This window comes from Sciurus carolinensis, chromosome 3 (assembly GCF_902686445.1).
Source record: "Sciurus carolinensis chromosome 3, mSciCar1.2, whole genome shotgun sequence".
Classification (NCBI taxonomy): Eukaryota; Metazoa; Chordata; class Mammalia; order Rodentia; family Sciuridae; genus Sciurus; species Sciurus carolinensis.
In genome coordinates this window covers 172,477,757-172,502,579 of record NC_062215.1, presented here as the reverse complement: position 1 = coordinate 172,502,579, position 24,823 = coordinate 172,477,757, and the positions used below count along the sequence as shown (strand labels likewise).

The following is a 24,823-nucleotide window of genomic DNA, read 5'->3' as shown; positions in this document are numbered from 1 at the left end:
CAGTCCCAAAATGTAAATGCCTCAAGAATTTGGAGAGAGACCACCAGGGATGAGCAATCCTGAGAGACAGTAACTAGATGGTGGCAACCCACGCTCCCAGGAGGAAGACCCCAGGTGCAGCCAAACCACAGGCACCCGGACATTAAACCTCCAGGTCCTGGCCAGTGTCCCCAGACAGGGGGGGATATGCCCCAAGATGGTGGTGGCAGCAAACCCACTGGCACCCCAATCCCCCCAGGCGCTGGCTGGCATCTCAAGATGGATGCTGCGGTGTGCAGCCAGGAGCTCCCTGGGAGCGTACCTCTGGGCAGTGGTGTGGGCAGTAGTGGCAAGGGTCAGAGGCAGCAGGCAGGGGATCAGCACTGATGACTGATGCTGTAGTCACCGGTGGCCTTGATAGCAGGTGGGGTCAGTGGCAGTTCAATTGTTGTCCTAGCGGGTTTTTTAATTCAATACTTCATCTATTCTGTTTAACATTCCTTAGAGAGAAACCCACCTACATTTTTCAGCCTTCATCAATTGAGAAAATCTCTGCTATTAAATAAGAACTATTTTGATTATCCTCAGATCACCCTTAAAACATATAATAGATATGCAATTCATAAGGAATTTTCTCCAAAAACTTTATTCAGCAGAAATTATAACAATGGCCTTCAAGGTGGAATCCAGGCAATACATTGCAAACCAGTCTGGTTTCATTTATCAGCATCATGATGCTATTGAAAAATAAATTGCAACTGAAATCACTTAGAAGCACCAAACCCTAAGCTGCTCCTGCCATTCCCACCAAATAACATCAAGAAATGACAAGATGCCATCAGTTTTAATGGTTATATATGCAAAGATGAGGACAGAGTGCATGAAGAGCGGACTTGCAGATGAAGGGAAAGTACTTGAAATATCAAAAGCGCTTGCTCTTCCTCGGGACGCCTCAGCCAGGTCTCGACCACAGCTGCTGGTAGGTCTGCTCACCTGCGAACCTCTCCATTCAACGCCATATCCGGCAGGTATTGTCCTTGCTACCTGAGAAAGCAAAATCCACAAAACAAAATTTTTTCTTTCTTATTCACTTCACTCTTTTTACCGACTTGACATTTTCTGGGTCACTGCTACTTAGCAATATGCTACCTGTGCTAGACGCTCAGCATCTAGCTGCAGAGACTCCGAGCAGCCCAGGCATGTTTGAAATAAAGGTTTTTCTTGTGTTTTGTTTTTCCCCGTGAGACCAATCACACATCCTGGTCCTGCCACAACCAGGTTCACACGCCACAGTCGACCCGAGTATCTCCAGGTGGGTGACAAGGTGGGGAAGCTGTCACAACGTCAGCAGGCTTCCTCACCAGCAGGAGTGCCAGGGTTCTCTCTTCCCCAGGGACCAGGCACAAGCCATCATGTGGGAAGGGTGAGGGCCGCGGGAACTGGGGAAGCCCGGGGAGACCACGCAGCCCACAGGAGACCCCAGGCGTTTGCAGCTGGAAGAACACACTGGCCGCTTTTCTGCCAACCTGTGCGTCTAAGCCAGCCTCAGGCAGCCCACTGAAAAGCACACGCAGTTAATCACAGGAGGGTCCACCCAGAAAATAGGGCAGACCAATTCAATCAGGAGGCTGTTCTGCTGGAGGAAACACAGGCGCCACCCCAATCTAACAAACCTGTCATCCAGGGGCCAGTGTTTAGCACTTGACGCTTGGGATACAATACAAAATACAATAATGATACCTTTACAGAGCTCAGGATTTCGGCGCCCGCACTTAAACAAGGCACAGACAACTAACATTCTTTTTCACCGTCTCCAGGGTCTTCTGCGGAACTGACTGAGCCAGCCTCTCTCATGAAACTCCGGACTCGGGGGCTGGGTCCCTGCGAGCCTGCCAGCCACCCTCCTCCTCAGGACTGGGGCTACTCGGGGCATCCTGCCACCTCCTGGGACCTTCCCTGTGGGAAGGGATCTGGCACTGGGTTCACAAGACAGCATGTGGCCAGCCGGGTAGTGTCATGGCTTCCACAGGCGAGCAGGAAGCTCTTGCCTGAGACAATCAAGAAGGCCTTGAGGTGGAATGAGTGGGTGAGAGCCTTGACCTAATAAGTGAATTCAGCCCAGACAGAGAAGAACTGAGTGCTGACGTAGGCAGGAAGGGTGTGGCTGGAGTGGGGCTCCCTAGGGCCATGGCTTTGCGGTGTACAGTTTGTCTTTGTTGAGCACAGTTCCCTCTCTCTCTCTCTCCCTCTCTCTCTCCCACTCTCTCTCTCCCTCTCTCTCTCTCTGCTTCCTGGTGCCACGTTCCAAGCTCTTTCCGCCACCGCACATTCCCACCATGCTCTGCTCACCTTGTGCCCCGAGGAATGGAGCTGGCTGTCTGGACTGAGACCTCTGAAACCGTGAGGCCCAAAATAAACTTTTCCTCCTCTAACTGTTCTTGTCAGGCCTTTGGTCACAACAGTGAAAAGGCTGACTAAAACAACTGGAAAATCATAAGCCCTCAGAAAGCAACCTGTGGTTTCAGAACTCATCCACAGTTAGGTGGAGATGGAATGTATCTTGAAGGACAAGGAGACGTCATTCTCAGCACCCCTGAAATCACATGACTAAAAGGTTGTCTAATATATCCACTCATGCGTAAAGCCAAGTTTGACTGTGGGCCATTTGACTTCTTAGATGAGTTTGGCCACTTAGACGTTTACCTGACAGAATGAAAATCACCGAGAACTGGGCAGATCAGGGCTGGGCCCCTTGGGGCATCCCCACCCAACTCCCTGCCAAGGCCTCGCTTACAGGCACCACACGAAGTGCCCCCCACCTTGACATCATCAGCTTGGCCTTGTCATGTGACTTTCCTTTCCAAAATCTGAATCAATCTATTCAAATCTAACTCTTATAAAATGCTCCCGATATGGCGAATTCACAATAAATGGCCAATGATTGGTTAGGGACACGCTCAGTGTATGCTCTTTTCCACAAATATCAGCATTTTAGCAGGGGAAACCTGCAGACAACACTACTTAGGTAAAAAAATTGATCTCTGGTGGGCTTTGAATCCACTGTGGACTCTGGGCTTGGCTTGTTTGGGTGACTAAGGCTCAATGACACCAATTGGGTATCAGCCACTGCACCCAGGGACAACCGGGAAATGTGGTCACAGACCACAGACTCCCAACCTGCTCCCTTGTCTAGAGGAATTCAGAAAGCCTTGGAGTTGGTGGCACAGCTCATGCCTGTGCATCCCGATACAACTAAGATTAAACAACGGAACAACGGGAACTGATGACGTGCCAAGGTGAGCTGGGACCTGGGAGAGGGTGGCAGTCAGAGGTGCGCTCCTTGCAGCGTTTAGCGGGAGAACGCTAACAGACCCTTCAGAAGGAGGACCAGGTCTGTGGCTGCTGCTCTCACACCTGTGATGACGATGTTGCCTTTATAGTTGAAAGCACATGAGAAGATTTCATCAGTGTGTCCCTCGAGGACCTGCAGGCACTGGCCGGTCTGCGCGTCCCAGATTCGAGCTGTTTTGTCAGAGCTGCCAGTCAGGAGACGGTTCCCTTGCGGGTTGAAAGAAATCTGCAAAGAGAAAGAAAAAAGGAAAAACGATCACAGGTCTGTGTAACAGTTCCCAAGAGGTCTTCGTCAGCAAAAGGGGGGCGTGCCTACACCCCTGTCACCTCACCAGCCCGGTATTTATCCTTAAACAAAACAGTGTCTTTGCGACAGGAGAAAACATGGAACATGAAACCTGAAGTTTAATTGCCTGCACCCTCACGATTCTAAGGCTAAGGACGAAAACACCCTAATAATTAGAGTACTGCCACCCAGATTCTTCCCAGAGCCTTGCGACCCCTCCCCACGCAAACAAAGAGGCAGGGCCCTGCTGGGGAAGGAAATGCACGCAAGCCCACGTCACCTCTGCAACACAATTTTCGGTCATCAAAAGCGTACCAATCCCCCGTCCAGTCTGTGCCCCAAGGGAAGTGGTGTCCAGGTCCTCAAGAAAGGGCTTCCTCCTCTATTGCTGCCCAGATTCCAGCACTTTCCCTAGTGTTTGAGTGCCTCCCACTGCCGGGCACTGTCAGAGGAGCTGCTGGTCCCTAGTTCTTTGGCTGCCACGCTCACACGCCTCTCTAACCAGGACTGCAGGCGTGAAGAGGGCAGGGCCCTGTCTCTGGTCACTGTCACCAGTGCCTGCACAATGCCCAGCACAGCAGAACCCCTCAGAAAGGGCTGATGACTGCACAGGTGGGTGAAGACCTTAGCTTTGGCTCCCACAGAAACGTCACTACCTGAGGGCCACTCCATAAGTGACCATTCACTTAACCTGCATGATATTCACAGTACTGAGTCTGAGAATCCTTTATATTTACACATCCATGAACACAGATGTGCCCTTGCTGTGGGGAAACGCCAGACACTCAGGAACAGGCCAGGGCTCCCTGCTCATCCTGCCTGCCATGCCCCACCGTCCCTGCCACCCCTACATCTCCCAGCCCAGGAAGAGGGTGTGGGCTGTGTTGCCAAGGAGACCAGCACTGACCAGTCAAAGGACAACAGCCACCAGCAGCAGGTGCAGAGGCAGGGGCAGGGGCAGCTCTGGGGTCTGGAACAGAACCTGCCGAAGCCTGAAACCATCTCGCTGATCCTTTCTGAGTAAGGAGCAGATATGGCCTCGGGCACAAGACCCAGGATTCAGGCTGAGCTGGGAGGTGAGAGCCACCAAGTCCCTGTCTGCTCTACAATGTTCCAGGACACAGGTAAGCCTGAGAGCACTAGCCGTGTGGCTCTGCCCCATGAGGAAGCTGCTGGAAGGGTTTATACAAGATCCCGAGATACAGCTCTGGAATGTCAGAGTGGATAATTTTGTACTTGAAGTGTTAACTATTTTCAGGAAATACTTCCTCAGTTGCATCTTATTCACACAACACTTGATACTTCATGCACAGCATGGTTTTTGCATGACATATGTTCACTAGAACCAGAAAATACTCTTCATAATCCCCTTAAAATGCTGTATTAAATATTTTCAGTTCACTGACTCTTTTGCTAATGGTTGAAGAGAATGTTATTTTGTATTTTTTTTAAATGTTTCATAAATAATTTACTTTGCTGAGTTTGAGGGAAGGATACTTAAAAATAACATCTTTTGGTAACTGATTATAAGAAAAAATGATATAATGAAACCAACTTTGGTGCCTCTGTCCCAACAGACTTAGTCTTTTTAAAGTTTTGGAGACACTGGGTTTTATGTGTCACTACTGGGTGGTTTCACCCTCAATAGAATAAAAAGTGGTTGCAAATATTTCAAAAGGAAAATTCATTCAAATCTTAAATTCCTACAAAGGCAGTCATGTATGGATAAAGTCTGTCTGGTCTAATTCATTTTTAACTCCTTGGTGTCCAGAGCTCAGAAGGGAAGCCCACTTCTCGTAATGAGCATATTCAGAAAAGATGGCAGGCAAATGGGATTTTATTTTTTGAGTGGTGCACATTTTGCAAGAGGTTTTATCAGTTGATTCAAATGGATGTGCATCTTAAATAATGGTCAAATGCAGGTAAATCGAGTGCCCTTTCTCTAATGGATTTCAATTAGCTCGAGCAGCCATACCTGACACCACGTTGAACTTCACGGAGACTCGGTAACATATGGTCCTGTTCATTTTAACTGTGTTCTCTCTGGATTGACCCACTGGATGTCAGGAACCTTTCTTCCCCATTTATTTCATACTAATACATGTATTAAGCATTTTAAGAGGTAAATAATTAGATATTAGAAATCAAAGGATTACCCTTATATTTATAAAACGTGCTGTTCACGTTTTGAAAGTAAACAAACGAAGTAACAAACCTTGGAAATTTCGCCCTCATGGCCTTCCAATTTGGTGATGCATTTTCTTGTGGCTGCGCTGTAAACTCTGGCGGTTCCTTTAGGAGAGGGGTGAGACATACATCAATTCACCTGAAATGCAAACTTTGGACCGAAGACTTTAAATTACCCAAGTATCCACCCTGTGACTTATAAGCTCCGTGCTGGGTTCTGGCCTGTAGCAGAGACAGCCACTTACCCTCTGGGTGCAAGCTGGTCACACACAGAACAGGGTGAAAGGAGTCCTTCCCTGTCCCTGACCTGACTGAAGAGATCACGGGTCCATGGCAGAAGCAGCAGTGAGGGACAGGAATGCAGAAGGAAAAATCTTTTAGGAAAAATCTTTTAAAGGCAAAAAAGGGAAATCGAAAGGTCCGAGTCTCACTTGGAGAGTGCACAGGCCTCCCTGCGCAGTGGGCCCTGTACTCAGTGAGCAGAGAAAAGGCTTCGGGGCCTTGGCACAGAAAGGGCTGGGGGACGTTTGGTCTCCGCTGTGCCCTCGGTTCTAGGAGGTGCCACCACATCACAGAGACTGAATAAAGGATGTGAGACGGATGGACGGATTGATCGAAGCGGCATGTAAATTTCCTCAGCATGAGGGAATGGGAGCGTTATCTAAGCATAGAAGGAGAAGACATGGATAGTGAAGTTGTTCTCAGGAGAAAAGTTAAACTGAACCTGGCCAGATGCTTCCAGCATTACATAAAGGTAAAATACAGAAGGGCAGGGAACTTAAGTCACTTACTGTGCATTCAGAGAAAACTAAGATGCCTCGATAAATATCTTTATTTACCTTTCCAACAATGCTAGCCTCAAAGGAAGCAGACAAAATGATAAAAATTGCTACTTTAGAATTTATATGATGGGAAACATAAAATTGCTACATGAATATTTTGAAATCTGAAAGAAAAAGGGCCAACTTGCTGACAACAGAAGGGAGTATCTGCATAGACCAATGCTTTATAAATTTTACAAAAGCATTTTCAAACTTCAAAGACACATGAATAATATGGCTCTAAACTTTCTAGCTAAAAAAGAGGAATAGAATAAGGATGATAAAATCAGACACAAGATTAAGAGGAGGAAGAAAAAGGGGATGTATATAAAGAAACAGAGGTAGCTATACAGGTAATTACCTCTGTTGAGTGAGAACCAGCTTTTAAGAGGGGAATTAGGAGAAAGGCCAGAGACAGATAAAAATGATTGGATAAACACTGAGACTTCTTAGGAAGCACAGGATAAGAAAAGGTTTACAAAAATCTCCAAAGCGGGAAGGGGGATATTTTTTGAAGTACTGAACAAGGAAAGAACAGGATGACTACTGGGGAAATAGATGTCAGAGAAAACAGCTGGAAGCAGGGAAGTCGTGCTTCACCCCAGCCATCTCTCAGCACGGAGAGCTGCCACTGCGCCTCCTCTCCACAATGCCCCAACACTCTGTGCAGGGAGATAAAGTACTTCATCTGATCATTCGATGAAATCAAGCAAAGTTGCAACAACATTGCAGGCAGTAGTTACAGAGATGAAGCCCACATAGGGTAGCATCAGACATAGGTATCAAGGAAAAGATGCAGCTATATAGCATCACAGGCAGTAATAAGAAGATGTCTGTCATCAAAGTGATAATTCTACATATAACATCATACGGTTATTAAGGCTATTGTTCAGATATTGTTGATATTCAGAGATTATGTAAAGAATATAACAAAACCATTTAGCATCACACAGGATTATCAAGGAAAAGACACAGCCATGATATTGCATCCCACATAGGGTTCAAGAGGATGGTTTAGACATCTTCAGCATCAAACACGATCATCAAGAATTGACCCATACTCTCTAAAAACTGGAACAAGGCAGGGATTATCTCTTTCACACTTCTATTCAACATTGTCCTTGAAATACTAGCCAGAGCAATTAGACAGACTAAAGAAAGTAAAGGGATACAAATAGGAAAAGAAGAACTCAAGCTATCACTATTTGCCAACAACATGATTCTATATTTAGAGGATCCAAAACACTCCACTAGAAAACTTCTAGAACTAATAAGTGAATTCAGCAAAGTAGCAGGATATAAAATCCACACACCTAAATCTAATGCAATTCTAATCATAAGTGATAAATCCTCTGAAAGAGAAATTAGGAAAACCACTCCATTCACAATAGCCTCAAAAAATAAATAAATAAATAAAATACTTGGGAATCAATCTAACAAAAGAGGTGAACAAGCACAAGGCCCTGAGTTCAATCCCTAGTACCGCAAAAAAAAAAAAAAAAAAAAAGGTGAAAGACCTCTACAATGAAAACTACAGAATGCTAAAGAAAGAAACTGAAGAAAACCTTAAAAGATGGAAAGATCTCCCATGTTCTTGGATAAGCAGAATTAATATTGTCAAAATGGCCATACTACCAAAGGCACTATACAGATTCAATGCAATTCCAATTAAAATTCCAATGACATTCCTCATAGAAATAGAGAAAGCAATCATAAAATTCACCTGGAAGAACAAGAGACCTTGAATAGCCAAAACAATCCTGGACAGAAAGAGTGAAGCAGGTGGTATCACAACTATACCACAGAGCAATAGTAACAAAAACTGCATGATATCGGCATCAAAATAAAGAGGCAAATCAATGGTACAAAATAGAAGACAAAGAGACAAACCCACATAAATACAGTTACCTCATACTACACAAAGGAGCCAAAAACATACAATGGAGAAAAAGTAGCATGCTCAAAAAATGGTGCTGGGAAAACTGGAAATCCATATGCAGTAAAATGAAATTAAACCTCTATCTCTCACCCTGCACAAAACTCAACTCAAAATAGATCAAGGACCTAGAAATTAGACCAGAGACCCTGCACCAAACAGAAGAAAAAGTAGGCCCAAATCTTTATCATATAGGCTTAGGACAAGACTTCCTTAACAAGACTCCCAAAGCTCAAGAAGTCAAAGTAAGAATCAATAAATGGGATGGATTGAAACTAAAGAGCTTTTTCTCAGCAAAAGATACAACCAATAATGTGAAAAGAAAGTCTACAGAGTGGGAGAAAATCTTTTCCACACACACTTCAGTAGAGCACTAATCTCCAAAATTTATAAAGAAATTATAAAACTTTACACCAAAAATACAAAGAACCCAATCAATAAATGGACCTAGGAACTGGACAGACAATTCACAGAAGAAAATATGCAGATTATTAAAAAATTATGAAAAAGCATTCAACATCTCTAGTAATTAGAGAATGCAAATTAAAACAACTCGACGATTTCATCTAACTCCAATTAGAATGGCTATTATCAAGAATACAAGCAATAATAAGTGTTGGCATGGATGTGGGGAAAAAGACACACTCATACATTGCTGGTGGAGTTGCAAATTGGTGTAACCACTCTGGAAAGCAGTATGGAGATTCCTCAGTAAACTTGGAATGGACCCACCTTCTGACCCAGTTATCCCACTCCTCAGTTTATACTCAAAGGGCTTAAAATAAGCATATTACAGTAACACAGCCACATCAATGTTTATAGAAGCTCAATTCACAATAGCTAGATTGTGGAACCAACTGAGATGCCCTTCAACAGATGAATAGATAAAGAAACTCTGGTATATATGCCCAACAGAATATTATTCAGTCATAAAGAAGAGTAAAATTATGGCATTTGCAGATAAATGGATGGAAATGGAGAATATCATGCTAAGTAAAATAAGCCAATCCCCAAAAAACAAAGGCCAAATGTTTTCCCTGATAAGTGGATGATGATACATAATGGGGGCGGAGAGGTAGGGGTTGAGAGAAGAATGGAGGAACTTTAGATTATGCAGAGGGAAATGAGGTGGGGACTGGGTGGGGTATGAAAGATAGTGGAATGAGACAGGCATCATTTCCCTATGTATATGTATGATTACATGAATGGTGTGAATCTACATTGTGCACAACCATAGAAAGGAAAGTTGTACCCCATTTGTGTACAATAAATCAAAATGCAGTCTATAAAAATTTTTAAAAATCATAAAAAAGACCCATCAATACCCATAGATTCGGTATTGGTGCTTTATCAAAGCTCTCCTGTGATTCCAGTGGACAGTCAGTACTAAGAAACACTGAACTTGAACCAAATGCCAACAGAACTAAGTGCATAATTTAAAACCAGAAACACTAACCAGTTTCATTTTATGTTCCAATGATTTTAAAAAACAACAAAAACTACTTGCCAGGCATTATGCTTGTCATGCCAAAGATGTAAAAATTGAGTAAGACAATTTCAACCCTCAAGCAACTCACAATCAATTAGATAAAATAGACAATGGCCAAAAAATTCAGAACAATTATTTGATGGCAACTCTTCAAAGCAAGGAAAGTTCCCAAAGCAAACAAATATTGAAATAACCATACAGGCTGAATGAGATTGTATTGGGTGAAGAAGAAAGAGAAAGATATGTTAGACAGAATAAAAAGCATAACTAAAATGTATGAACAGGAAAAACAACATGAAGTGTTTCAAGACTACAAAGAAGTAAAGGAGTTTAAACAGAAGATATATGCTAAGGATGAAGCCAGACGGATTGAAAGAGCCAAGAAATTGTGATGTTTTCTTATAGAATAGAGAGACCCGAGGGTCATTTTAAGAAAAAGAATAAAATAACTGTATCTGAAAAAAAAAAAGGAATTGACCCATAAAATAGCACCTGTTATGGTTACTAAAAATTTTGAAGAGCATGATAGCATCATACGTCATATTTGAGGTGATAACCAAACACAGGGTAGCATCACATGTCATCGTCAAAGAAGACAGCCTATAATAGAGCAGTACTTGAGAGTGTCATGACATCACAAAGCCACTGCTACCAAGCTTATGAGACAAACATACTGTGGCTTCGTGCCCAATGATCCTGGCGAGGGCCCAGAATGCTGGCTAATGCTCAGAACAGCACCAAGACGAGAAGCCAGATTCCAGGGTCCCACAAGATAGTCGAGATGGTGAGGACACAGTAGGGCACCACTCAAGGTTATCAGATAAGCGAGGCATGGGCTTTAGAGATGCCACCAAAACAATGTGACATCATAAAGACCTCCAAGGGGAAGATACAGACTGATTTCTAATTTTCTTTGAATATCAGGAAAATCATGTGGATGTTATATAGCATTGTTAGAGCTGCCAGAAGTGAAGCAAAGCAGACATTAGTGTAGTGTTTACATGTGTGTGTGTGTTACTCTATGAATACAGAGATATAGATACATAGAGGTGCCACATACAGTGATCACAAGGTAACCTACATGGTGGCATCAAGTGCAGCTATCAAGGGGTCGACACAGAGGTCGTATAGAGTCTCACAGGGCTAAAAGAGAGGCATGGCATAGCACAATACATGGGTCCAAAAAAGATGATGCACGCTCTTCAGATAAGTCCACAACACATCAGGGGAGAATCACAGACTGAGACGAGGCAGGCACACGGCATCAGCATGGTCGTCAGAAAGAGGGCGCACGCTTGGTGTGGTGGCACACAAGGAAGTGGCACAGACGTGATGGAGCTTCATCTGCAGTCACCATGGTGATGATACTGATGTTGTATGGCAAATGACAATCGAGAAACCACAGAGATGCAGTGCGGCTTCAACACCCCGCTGTGAAGACACCGTGCAGATGGCACAGCGTCACACGTGTGTTCGGACGGTGCACAACAGCGCAGCACTTTAACTGGCTGTCGAGGAGAGGATGCGCTGTGTAGTGTCATATGCAGCTGCTACGATGTGGCAGAGACCATGTAGTAGTAGTGTTACGCTGAACTCTGGTCAACTTGCCTGGGCTGGGGTTCCCAGCTAGTGGATAAAGCATTATTTTGAAGTGTGTTTGTGAGGGCATTACTGAGTAAAGACCCACCCTCACCACTGCGGGTGGGTGTCACCAACCTAGGGCCCCAGCAGAACAAAAAGGCAGAGGAAAGGTGAATTCATTCTCCCTTCTCAAACTGAGATCTCCATCTTCTCTGACTTGGTTATCAGAGCCCCTGGTTCCCAGGTCTCTGGACTCTGAAATATGTTTTCCAGATAGCCCTAATGTAAGCATCATACATGGTTGTCTGAGAAATGATGCAATACTCAATAGCATCATAAGTTGAGGCCAATGATAGAAATAATTTATCATCATGCAAGATTATCAAGTCCTCAACACTGTGACATCACACATGCTTGCAGTAGAGATGAAGTAGAAATATTGTAGCATCATACACAGGTTTCCAGGGATGGACTCACATGGTATAGAATCATACCTGGTTACAAAGAGCAGGATAAATATGTGGTATAGTACCACATGTGATTATAAGGGGAAGTGTAAATTAAAACAGTACAGTCAGGTATATAGACAGAGAATTATATGTGGTCATCAACGGGCTAACACAAACTTGGTGTTTAGATTCATACACGGTCATCGAGTGGATAATAGAGTCATGGTGCAGCACCATCTGTGGTCTTTGGAAAGATTATAAATTGCATGTGGCTCTCAGTGAGATAATGGAGACACAGGATAACATCATATGTGTTTTTTGAGGTGATGATGCATGTGTAGTGAGTTACCACAGGTGGCACAGCCACCAACAAGATGATGCAGGCAGTGTTGTGTCCGTGTGACCATCGGGCAAATGATACACACAGAAGGTAGTACCTGACTTGATGATCAGAAGATGGCATAGACACAGTAAAGTATGATGTATTGTCATCAAATAAATAGCATAGACATTGTAGTCATCGATGACGTGGACATGACCTAGCAGCACACACAGCTTTAAAAGAGATGAAGACATAGAGTTGTGATTTAGATGTGAAGTGTCCCCAAAGACTCATGTGTTGAAAGCTTGTTCCCCAATGAAGCAATGATCAGAAATGATTAGATACCAAGGGCTCTGACCTCAGCAGTGGTTTAAGCCATGGATGGATAACAATCTGGTGGCATTGTGGGAAAGTAGTGGAGACTTTAGGTGGGGCCTACACAGAGGAAGCAGATCATGGGGATCTCCCTGGAAGGGTACTGCTTGTCCCTGGTGTATTCCATGCTCACTCTCACTCTCTATCTCCTTCCTGGTTATCATGTTTTCATGTACAGAGCAGCTTCCCTCCATCACACTCTTCCACCATGATGTTCTGCCTCACCTCAGGCCCAGAGCAATGGAGCCAGCTGACCATGCACTGAAACTGTGAGCCAAAATAAAGCCTTCCTCCTTAAATTGTTTATGTCAAGCATTTTGGTCACAGTGATGAAAATCTGACTAATACACATAAGGTAGCATGACATGACTTTCAAGGGAATGATACAAACACAGTGTACAACAATATATGATCACACAATGTAATGTTACATGCGGTCAACAGGGAGATGATATAGTGTAATATCCCTTGTGGACTTCATGAAATTGAGGTACACCTCGTATAACAACATATCCATGGTTATCAGTAAGATGGTACATACATGGTACAGAATTAGTGAGTGGTAACCAAAAGACAAGTATGGAATAGCATCACATGTCTTTATCACAAAGACTTGTCCGACAGAGTGGAGGAGAACACGTAGTTATAAAGAAACAGAGAAGACTTGTTACAATACTATCCATGGTGGTCACATGGATGAGGCAACTCCATGCAGCATCATGTATGGTCACTAGGGAGGGGAATCCAGAATACAGCATCAAATGTACTTATTATGGAGATGACGCAGACTTACACATGTCTATGTGGTTATCCAGAATATGACATGGACACACTGGTGACACACATGGTCATTGTGGACATAAGGCATACATAGTTTTATCATAGCCAATCCTCAGGTGGATGATCCGTGGTGTACAATCATGCATGTATATCAAGCAAAGCGAAAATTCCTCCATAAATTAAACATATAACAGATTACGCACCATCAGCTGAGGCGGTTGCAATAAGCTTTCCAGTGTAATCAAAGCAGCTGTCTAGAATCTCATCATCATGGCCTGTTAAGGTTGCCACGCATTTTCCATTGGTGGCATCCCACAACTGCAATTAAAAAAATAATAATTTCTTATATAAAGTGTGATGATGGCAAGGATCTTCATGACATGCTACGGGTGGTTAAATAACTAAGCCAAATCAGTTATTTTTTGTATAATTCTCACTTGTTCAATTAATTTTACCTTACTTCATGACCAGACACCATGGCCAACCATCTGTCAAGACATACTTTGATCAGAGAGAGGACCAAAGTCAGGCATTTAGAATTTGCCACAAATTAGGAAAAGAGAAAAATTCTTCAAGTGTATACTTTAGAGACGGGAGTGGAAGGGTCCTTCTTTTACAGGAAGGACATCAGAAGCAAAGGGGCTTGATCCCAAACTACAATACCAGAAAATGAAAAGTACATGATAAGATTATAACACATTTGGTAATCAAATGGTAATTCCAGAGGATAAGCCATCAGCAACCATGTTTTTAAGTTGGCAGAAACTTAAGAGGCAGGGATATACTTAACTGAGGTTCCTAGAAGGCCAAGCTGATCAAAGTGTAATAAATGAACAGCAGGACATGAGAAAAAAATAATCTGTCTTCTGACAAATCTTTTAAAACATTAGAAGCAACCAAAAATGTCTTACCACCTCATAATTCCTTCTAGTTTGGGAAATCTGAAACTTGAAATAAATGCTTACCAATTACTATTCATGAAATAAATCTTGATTTTATGTCGCCTCTGAACTATGTTGCTATGATGAATGTCTAACTTGGCATACAGACAGAATACACAGCATCTCGAGCTCACCATGCAGGTCTTATCCATGGAGCCGGTCAGTACCAGTGAGCAATCCCAGCTGAATAGGGCACTGCTTATCTCAGCACAGTGGCCGATGAGGGTGAACACCTTCCTGCCAACAGGAAAACACCAAATCTGCTGAAAGATGTGCACACAGGTAATGAAGCCAAGCTCATCTGTGTGAAACCAGCTAAATTTCAGTTTTTCCACAATAACATCACTTAGGACAGAGCAAAATTGTTCTACTATAGTTCAAAAGGATGCTATTAATTACATATCAACAAAAATGTATTTAAAATTTAACCATCAAAGATAACATTACTGTGTCTGTTATTTCACTTAATATAAATGTCCTGCAGTTCATTTCACTTTACTGACTGAATCAGAATATACTGTGATCAGAATACGCTGTATATGTACACTGAAATGTCACACTGTACCCTATAAATCTGTACAGTTAAAATATATTTTTAAAAAATATAACATAAGACAACATTTCAGAAAGGAATGGGTAACAACTCGTGAAGGCAGGTGAAACTCTAGACGTGTCCTTACACCAGTGAGCAGACTCCTGCTTGTTCAGAAACTGCACATCAGAAAGCAGACAGGCTGCTCTCCTCTCATTTCTCCTTGAGCACCTCATGGGCAGTACCTCTGATAATGAGCCCCTCTATCAAAATGCAGGCCAGTCCAACCATGGAGTATTCCAACACAAGTATGCTGATTGAGTTAACTTCTTAGCAACTAGGAAGGAAGTTGAAGTTCTTGGACTAAATTAAATTTGGGAAATTGACTATAAGTTTTCTTTATTCATGATATTCATACCTACCATAAAAACAAGTCATTGAAATTTGATTATACAGTACATGGCATAAACAGTAGCTATGTACCAGGCTATTGCTAACATTCTCCTTTTCTGCAGCTGTTTGACATTATTTGCTCAGAACTCTGAGGAAGCACTTATTTTGTGGATAAGGAATATCATTAGATAATAAATTAATTTATGCTTTTAATGTGTAGAATCCAAAGCATGGTTATTCAGTACAAAGATAAAGTCAATAAAAAATATAAGGCTGCCTTAACCCCCTGACCCAGGTTAAAAAATTATTTTTTTCTTATTGGCATATATTATTTATGCAGAACAGTGGGTTTCATTATGGCCTATTCTTATATGCATAAAAACACAACTTGATCAAGTTTGCTCCCCAAGAAGTACCTCCCAGTAGAAGCATCCCACACTGCAACTGTGTGGTCAAAGGACCCAGTGATGATTCTGTTTCCAGACGTGTCGAATGCCAAGGAAATGATTTCTGCCAAGTGCCCCTAGAAAAACACCAGATATTGTCATGCATATCTGTGGCTAAGAAAAATACCACAAGTGCACAACATCATACGCTAAAGAGAAGTGCCAGAGAAGGCAGAGCCACCGAGAGAGGAAGGACGCCAGTGGTTGGCAGGGCTGACCAGCTGCAGTGGCTACCGTGGGTACAGGTCTCCTTCCGGGAAGATAGAAATGCCCTAAAAGCTGGTTTCCATGCAGTTAAAGAGTTCCGTGAGATTGTTAAAAATCACTGCCTTACGTGTTAATTCAACAAAAGTGTTGAAGGAAGGAAGGGAGGAAGAAAGGAAGGAAGGGAGGGAGGGAGAAAGGGAGAGGGAGGGAGGTGTGGGGTGGAATTAGAGAGCTCCTTTCACATTATCTTGGAAATGCCAAGAGGAACAGCGTCTGATCTAATCTAACAACAGATTATGGGCAAATGAAAACAGAGTATAAAATAAATTGAACCTTAAAGAAATAAAGTCTTAAGCATTTACAAGAAATAGACTAATAAACACCTGGCCTTTGGCCTGGTTTTACCCTGGTTACTGTGTCCTGCTAATGTGTTATGGTTTGGATCCCGAATGTTCCCCCAAAATGCTCATGTGTTGAAGGCACGGCCCCGTGTGGCCAGCTTCAGAGGTGGGGCTTTCAAGAAAACCACTGGTCCTGAGGGCGGTAACCTCGTCAGTGGATTAATCCATTTGAATGGATTGGTAGGTGGTAAGTGCAGGCCAGAGGGGTATGGCTGGAGTCAGTCAGTCACCCGGGGGGTGTGGTGTGGCCCCGGGGACTCTTTCTGTCCCTGTCCCCTTCTTCTCCCTCTGCTTCCCAGCTGCCGTGAGCTGAGCTGCCTCCTCTGCCATGCCCCAGACCTTGAAGTTTCTGGGGTGCAGCTGGCCGGACACGGACTGAGCCCTACACACCCAGCCAGAACGAACCTTTCCCCTCTAAGTCGTTCTTGTCAGGCATTGTGGTCACAGTGATAGAAAGGCTGCCTGGCCCACGGGGACTCCAGCACAGGAGGCAGTGGGAAGAAGCCCCTCCCTGGAACCGACCCTGCACCTCTGACGAGAGGCCCCTGCTGGAAGCACGCCCGGGCTGTCCTAATTATTTCAGTAAATTAACGCAATTACATTTTCAAATAACAAAGAATTGCAAAAGTTCCTTTTCAAACTGAGGAACTTCTGGTTGATTTCAAATGACAAAAGTGAAGTGTGGCTTCATGTCCGAATTCTGCGCACACGAGCGTGCCCTCTGGCAGCGGGCAGGCGTGAGTGCAGGACTGGTCCTGCCACACGCCCTGGGCGGCGACGGGAGAAGGGGTCACTTCCGTCGAGCTGCTGGTGTTCACAGGGCTGTTCCAGCCACCTTGTCCTGAAAGAAGAGGAAGCAGGGGCCCTCGAAACAGGGCGTCCCAGATCGGAAAGCACACAGGTCGGCGACCCTGGCGCTCAGGGCTGAGGGAGAAAAGCCCCTGGCTTTGCTCTTAAACGGTGACTTCTTTTCTCTTGTCTCAGTCCATCTATTAACTTTCTTAGGGAAAGACTAGTGCTTTTTAAATTAATTTATAGTTTTGAAAGGATAAGAAAGTTGGATTTTCCATCTAGCTGTTCCCACCGATCCCGGCATGAATCTGCCCATTTTATTGTGGCCTCCAGGGTCAGGGTGGGCCGCAGGGGAGGGCAGCAGGTCCGGGACGGTGCTGGTGGGTGGTGGTGACCGGGGAGGAGAGCAAGCCCGCCAGCACCACTCTGTGGGCGCTGCCTTGGCCCTTCTGCCCCTGGGTCCCCCACCTGGTCCCTGGACTCTAGCAGGGGAGTGTGAACGTGAGGAGCCCCGTAGGGGACTTCTGCACAGATCTCCAGGGCTGCCTCTTCCACACAGGGCCGGCCCCAGCCGGAGAGACTCCATGGGTTCGAAACTATGGATTGTGTTTTTCGGAATAAAGTTCATCAAAATACAAGCCCATCTGCCTTTCCCAGCACATCACCAGGTCTGCTGGAACAGTCGGCAAGCCAACTGCAACGCTCCCTCCCACAGTCTGAGAGCTAAACTCTGAGAGGATCTTCTAAGAGCGTCCATCGCAACACAGACACGTGAAAAATGAGGACAGAGCAGGCGCCCGGCCGTCAGCGCCATACCGTCAGCGTGCACACTTCCTCTCCGTTCTCGATGTTCCACAGCTTGGCCGTCGTGTCCATGCTTCCAGTAGCCACCAGCGTGCTTTGAGGGTTAAACGATAAGCACACCTATATCACACGGAGGAGAAGGACACAGGGTCACACTGACTTCTCTGCGGTCTTGCAATGACCTTGGCAGATTCAGCTTAAGGCTCTGCATGAGCCCATAGCAAAACGGCAGGCCCCACTGCGCCAGGCAGAACCAGCAGCAGCCCCCAGTCCCTCCGCTCAGGTTCAGAAAGGCACAGGCCCTTCTGCCACTCTCTGACCCCAGAAGGATAAGAACAAAAGCAAACCCACCTCCCTCGACTTCCAAGCTGTCTGTCAGTCGCTGTGATGACGCCCCTCACCAAAGGACTGTGACCCAGGCTCACACTGCCCAGGCCACGCCCTTGGTGGCCTTGGTGTGGGCAGTACACCCAGTACCCCGGCTCCTCTTCGGTTCCTGCTCCTGCGGCTGCACCCTGCACCTTGACCTCACCTTCTCTAGAGCATCCACCACCCACTCTCCAGTCAGTGACCTCCATTTCCCAGAACTTCCACGTTCCCTCTCACCTTCCCCTCCCTGCTCTCCACAGACTCCTCACCTTCCGTGAGACCCCTGCCTCTCCCCCATTCTGTCCTCCCTCTTCACCTGGCGCCCGGAAGCAGCGCTCCAACCAGCAGCCTCCCACTTCTCCCTTCCTACCTTCTTTCAAACGCACCCACCCTCCAACCGCCTCTGAACACTGACTTCTGTCAAGCCAGGGTTTCAGCTGGTCTCCACCCTTCCTGCCTCACCACTCACCCAGTCGCCTGAGAACGGCGTGGATCTCTGGTGTGGCTTGCTCAGACCTCTGCCCCAGGGCCTCAGCACAGCTGCCCGCTCTGTAAACTGGCCTCTGGCCCCACCTTCTGTCCCCACCCGTCCCCCAGTCCCACCCTGACTTTCCCTTTACAGTCCACCTGGGCCCTGGCTGCTTCCCTGAGCAATCTCTCCTATGGCGGGGGCTTCCTCACTCCACCCTGACTTTCCTTCCCTTCACCCAGTGTAGAACCCCCTGCCCTGAACTCCGAGGGGAGATCCCATCAGCTCTCCTTCCCTCGTGCCAAGGTCCTTCCCAGGCGCCTGTCAATGTGCTTTCCCACCTGACAGCCCATTCTCCCGTGATTCTAGGTGCCCAGTTAAGTCACCTTTCTCCCTTTACAACCGAGTTCCTTGGAGAAATAATTTACCACCACTTTGTGCTCATCTTGGACTCACTCTTCAACTGTCCTGAAACTGCTCTGCTGGTCCAATCTAAGGGCTTGGTTGGTCATCCCGCCTAACGTCCCTGATGCCTGTGGTGTTGACTCCTTTGTTTTAGATAATTTTACAGCTTTAAGAGCTCTCTGCTTTTCTCCTTTTTCTTCTCGTTTTGATTTGCTCTTTATTTGTTGTTGTTGGGACAGGGGTTGTATCAGTTAAAGGTTTGTCTTTTTTATGTTTCGGGATTCCGTCAGTCTTTTCTCTGTGTGACCCTTCCTCTGGGCATTTTCATTGGCACAGTGGTTTCTACTGCTGCCTGGACACCAGGGCTCTTCCCCAGACCTCATTGCCCAGTTTCAGTCCCAAAGAGCCAACGGCCAAGTGGATGCCTGTCTGGGTATCACAAAGGCGGCTTGGATCAATCGAAGATCCCAGATCCTGTGAATGCAAACCTCCTCCTCCTCATTACAGAGCTGGTGAACAGCACTACCAGTCACGCATGCTCCCAGTCAGGGAATCAGCCAGGATCCCCCTTTTCACTCGTGCAACACGGTGGTTCTCCCTCCCCTCCCTTCAGTCTCTCCCATCCTCCTCCTCTGCCTGAGGACAAGCCTTCATCGCCTATCATTTGGCAGCAGCAAGGTCCCCACTGGCCTGTAGTCGGAGCTCACCTACCTCCACCTTTCCTTACCACCACCACAAACACAGTCTTCCCGGAGAGCCACGCTGAGATACCTCCTCCCAGCTGCAGAGCCTCAGCAGTGCGGCATGACCGCCAAGATAAAGCCAAATGTCTCTGCAGGGCACGGGCCCTCCAAAAATCAAGATGGCCTCTGCCTGCCGCTCCCACTTCAACTGCCCCTGCCTTGTGGTCTGGCTTCGACTAGGCTACTGGTGTGCTAGGGCCCTGGTGTTCTTCATCCTGGCAAGGGGCATCCCTGGGGGTCCTTACCTGGCACCTCAGCTCCCGCAGGGGTGGCACGCCCACAGTGGCGTCCTGCCGCGTGCCCTCACGGGGAAGGCCAGCTGTACACCTCTGGGCACTGGCCAGCGTGGCTCCCTGCCTGCAATGCTCCTGCCATCTCTCCAAGTCTTCCCCGAGCTCCTGCCCCGGCTAAGGGTACGGATACCTGACAGTCCCCACCCCAGGCCACTCTGTCATCTTGACACATCTCTGCACCTACTCACTGATGCCTCTGCTCCTTCTACTCAACTGCAAAATCTCCAGGGACAATAACTGCATCCGTTTCTGGGAGGTGACACAAGTCGGAGGCCAGGGTTTCACACTTAGTTAATAGTGGAAAACTATGAGAAATTGTAACTGTCAGCCTAAGACCGATATGAAAGAAGATCTTCCCGAAATTCCAAGGAGGTGTGGAGACGTGGCGGCTCTCCATAAAAAGGATTATGTCGGCACTGAGTTGCTTCTGGACCTTGGTGCCCGTGCTGTGGCTCCCCAGCACGTTTGAAGGCTGGTGCTGACATTTTGAGTTGTCCCTGAGGGCGTGGCCACCATTTTTGGGTGGAGCAGCTCCCTTCCTGAGACACCTACAGGAGACTGGAGGCCCTTTGACAGGTACCACGCTCACATCCAGGTACTAAGGACTGGGAGGTTTGAGTGGTGGATGACTGTGAACCACAGATTTTTTTTAACTTTTTTTTTTTTTTTTATTTCTTCTTTTTTTTTCTCTCTCTGTTTTCCTTTTATTTACCTGTTCCCTTGGAGTCTCTTTCTCCCTTTCTCATGCTAAAGACCAGTTTCTTTTGACCCTACTCTCACTCTTCCCTTGATCAGCTACCTCTATTTACTCACTTCTTATCCCATTAACAGTTACATCCTACACCCCTCCCCATCCCCTTCATCCACCACTAGAAGTTGTAGAGCTCATGATAAGCCCATTGGCTATACTGTAGGTAGTAATCGAACTCATCCTATCTGTTGCAATACTGTTAAAGTCTTTATAGGGGTATCTGGGGTGGGGCTGCATATAGTTTGTATAGGGTGCTGCTGATACTGATCTTCCCCTCAGGAGGGGGAGAGGTTTTGGAAACCTGCAGGGTCACAATAAGCCTGCAGCGGGGAGGCTGCAGTACCTCAGATCTTCACTGCTAGAGGGCAAGATACAGAAACAATATGAAAAAACAGGGCAAGAAAGTGTCCCTTACAAACCAAGATACTATTTTGATAGAATCCAATGACAACAAGGCAGTAGAAATGACAGGAAATTATGTAGAATCTACATAATTAAAATGATTCATGAAGAAAAACATGAGATAAGAGAGTACATGAAGGCAATGCATGATCACTCCAATAAACAGTTAAAAGAGCAAATGTAGGAAGCAAAACAGCACTTCAATAGAGAGATAGAGATTCTGAAAAAAAAAAAACAAATACTTGAAATTAAAGAAACAATAAACCAAATTAAAAACTCAATAGAAAGCATCACCAACAGAATAGATCTCATGGAAGAAAGAATCTCAGACAATGAAGGCAAAATATTTAATCTTGAAAATAAAGTTGACCAAACCGAGAAGACGGTAAGAAATCATGAACAGAACCTCCAAGAATTATGGGATATTATGCAAAGACCAAATTTAAGAATTATTGGAATTGAGGAAAGCACAGAGATACAAACCAAAGGAATGAACAACCTGTTCAATGAAATAATATCAGAAAATTTCCCAAACCTGAAAAATGAAATGGAAAATCAAATACAAGAGGCTTACAGAAAACCAAACGCACAAAAACCAAGGCACATTGTAATGAAAATATCTTACATACAAAATAAAGATAGGATTTTAAAGGTTGTGAAAGAAAAGCATCAGTTTACATAAAGGGGAAATCAATATGGATATCAGCAGATTTTTTAAGCCCAGACCCTAAAAGCTAGAAGGGACTGGAACAATATATTTCAAGCTCTGAAAGAAGATGGATATTAACCAAGAATCGTATACCCAGCAAAACTAACTTTCAGATTTGATGATGAAATAAAATCTTTCCACAATAAACAAAAGTTAAAAGAAATTACAAATAAAAAGCCTACACTAAAGAACATTCTCAGAAGAATATTTCATGTGAAGGAAGCAAAAAACAATACAAGTCAGCAAAGGGAGGAACTACCCTAAAGGAAAAGTCAATCAAAGGAGGAACCAAGTTAAATTAAAAACCAAAACTAAGCCAAAATGACTCATATCACAATAATAACCCTGAATGTTAATGGCCTAAACTCATTAATCAAAAGACTAAATTGACAGATTGGATTAAAAAGAAAGACCCAACAATATGCTGCCTTCAAGAGACTCATCTCATGGAAAAATACATCCACACACTAAAGATGAAAAAATAGGGAAAAACATACCATGCAAATGGACTCAGTAAAAAAGTAGGGGTCTCCATCCTCATAAAAGATAAAGTGGACTTCAAACCTAAGTTAGTCAGAAGGGATAAAGAAGGATATTTCATACTGCTTCAGGGAACCATAAACCAGTCAGACATGACAATTTTAAATATTTATGCCCCAAACAATGGAGCATCTATGTACATCAAACAAACCCTTCTCAATTTTAAGAATCAAATAGACCAAAACACAATAATAGTGGGTGACTTTAACACACTGCTCTTACCACTGGATAGATCCTCCAAACAAAAAATGAACAAATAAATTATAGAATTAAATAATACAATCAATGATAAAGACTTAACAGCTATATATAGAGTATTTCATCCATCATTGGGGGAATACACTTTCTTCTCAGCAGCTCATGAATCCTTCTCCAAGATAGACCATATGCTATGCCACAAAGAAATCATTAGTAAATACAAAAAAGTAGAGATACTACCTTGTATTCTATTAGAACATAATGGAATGCAATTAGAAATCAATGATAAAATAAAATACAAAAACTACTCCTACACATGGAGACTACATAATATGCTATTGAATGATGCAATGATAACAGAAGACATCAGGGAGGAAATAAAAAAATTCTTAGAAGTAAACAAGAACAATGACACAACATATCAAAATCTCTGGGACACTCTGAAAGTAGTACTAAGAGGAAAGTTCATTGCATTGAGCTCATACATTAAAAAAATAAAAATTCAACAACTAAATGACCTAATATTACATCTCAAAGCCCTAGAAAAAGGACAGATCAACACCAAAAGTAGTAGAAGATAGGAAATAATTAAAATCAGAGCTGAAATCAAGGAAATTAAAAAGAGAAATAGGGTTTTCAAGATGGCGGACAAGAGGGCGGCTGCATTTCACGTTGCTCTAGGACGCAGGATTCAAAAGAAGACATAGTGAGGGACTTGGGACCAACTCAAAGCTGCCGGGTGAGTCTCTCCCATTGGGGAGGCGTCCCAGATGGGGCGGTAGCCCCGGAACGCAGGGAACTTTGTGAAGTAGAGTTGCTCGGCCAGACGCCCCTCCCCACCCTGGAGCGGTAAACACGGACAACTGGGATCATCGTAGAGGAGGCGGCTCAGCACAGCGCTTGAACTTGGAGCGACCACTGGGGCTCCGGGCAACTGCCTGAGGAGGAGATGCGTGGCGAGCTGTTTGGACTCAGAACGATTGCTTCTGAACACCGGGGTGCTGCCCGGAGAAAGAGGAGGAGCGCAGCGGGTCGCTTGGTCTAGGAGTGAGTGCATCAGAGCCACAGGCGGTTGCCAGAGGAGGAGCTGCGTGGGGAGCTGCTTGAACTCAAAACGACCGCTTCTGAACACCGGGGGGTTGCCCGGAGGAAGAGGAGAAGTGGGGTGGGTCACTTGGTCTAGGAGTGACTGCATCAGAGGTACAGGGGGTTGCCAGAGGAGGAGGCGAGTGGTGAGTTGATTGGACTCAAAGCGACCACACCTGAACACCAGTGGCCTGCCTGGAGGAGGAGCACGGTGGGTCACTTGGTCTCGGAGCCACCGCTCCTGAACACCCAGGGGGCTACCCCGAGGAGGAGGAGGAAAAGGGCAGGTCACTTGGACTCGGAGTGACTGCCTAGGGCTACGGGCAGTTGGCGGGAGGAGGAGACACGAAGTGAGTTGTTTGGACTCCTAGTGACTGCGTCGGAAACCGGGTGGCTGTCCGGAGGAGGAGGTGTGTGGCGGGTCTCTGGGTCTCAGAGCTATTGTACGGGGCTCCAGGTGGTGGCTCAGAGGAGGGGCCGCATAGCCAGGCGATTAGGTGCAGAGCAGGGTCCCAGGACCTAGGCGGCTTCTTGCTGGAAGAGCCACAGAGAGACACGCCTAGGGGCAGAGCGAAGGTTCCAGGCCTGCGGGCATATTCTCTGAGGAGGGGCAACCTAAGGAGACTCGCCTGCAAAGGGTGAGGCTCCCAGGCCCAGGAGGTAGGTCCGAACCCTGGGAACGTTGCAGAGGAAGACATCACAGCCCAGGCGGTAGTTGTAGATTGAGGGGAACCTCTAGGAGGGGAACTGGCCAGCGAGACCTCCCCACGGATGAGTCTTCCTTGC

General features: G+C 45.4%; 1 protein-coding gene across 1 annotated transcript in view; it reads right to left on the bottom strand.

Moving 5' to 3' along the window:
* Positions 1-627: 627 nt before the first annotated feature.
* Daw1 (dynein assembly factor with WD repeats 1) overlaps positions 628-24,823 on the bottom strand; it is a 66,247-nt gene continuing 42,051 nt past the window's right edge. Inside the window, exons 7-13 of the mRNA XM_047546275.1 lie at positions 18,085-18,192; positions 15,839-15,945; positions 14,632-14,734; positions 13,760-13,874; positions 5,832-5,908; positions 3,394-3,556; positions 628-1,023 (exon numbers count right to left, since the gene is read on the bottom strand). Coding sequence (XP_047402231.1) covers positions 989-1,023; positions 3,394-3,556; positions 5,832-5,908; positions 13,760-13,874; positions 14,632-14,734; positions 15,839-15,945; positions 18,085-18,192 — 708 coding nt within the window. The 3' untranslated portion in view covers positions 628-988. The remainder of the gene's footprint in view (positions 1,024-3,393; positions 3,557-5,831; positions 5,909-13,759; positions 13,875-14,631; positions 14,735-15,838; positions 15,946-18,084; positions 18,193-24,823) is intronic.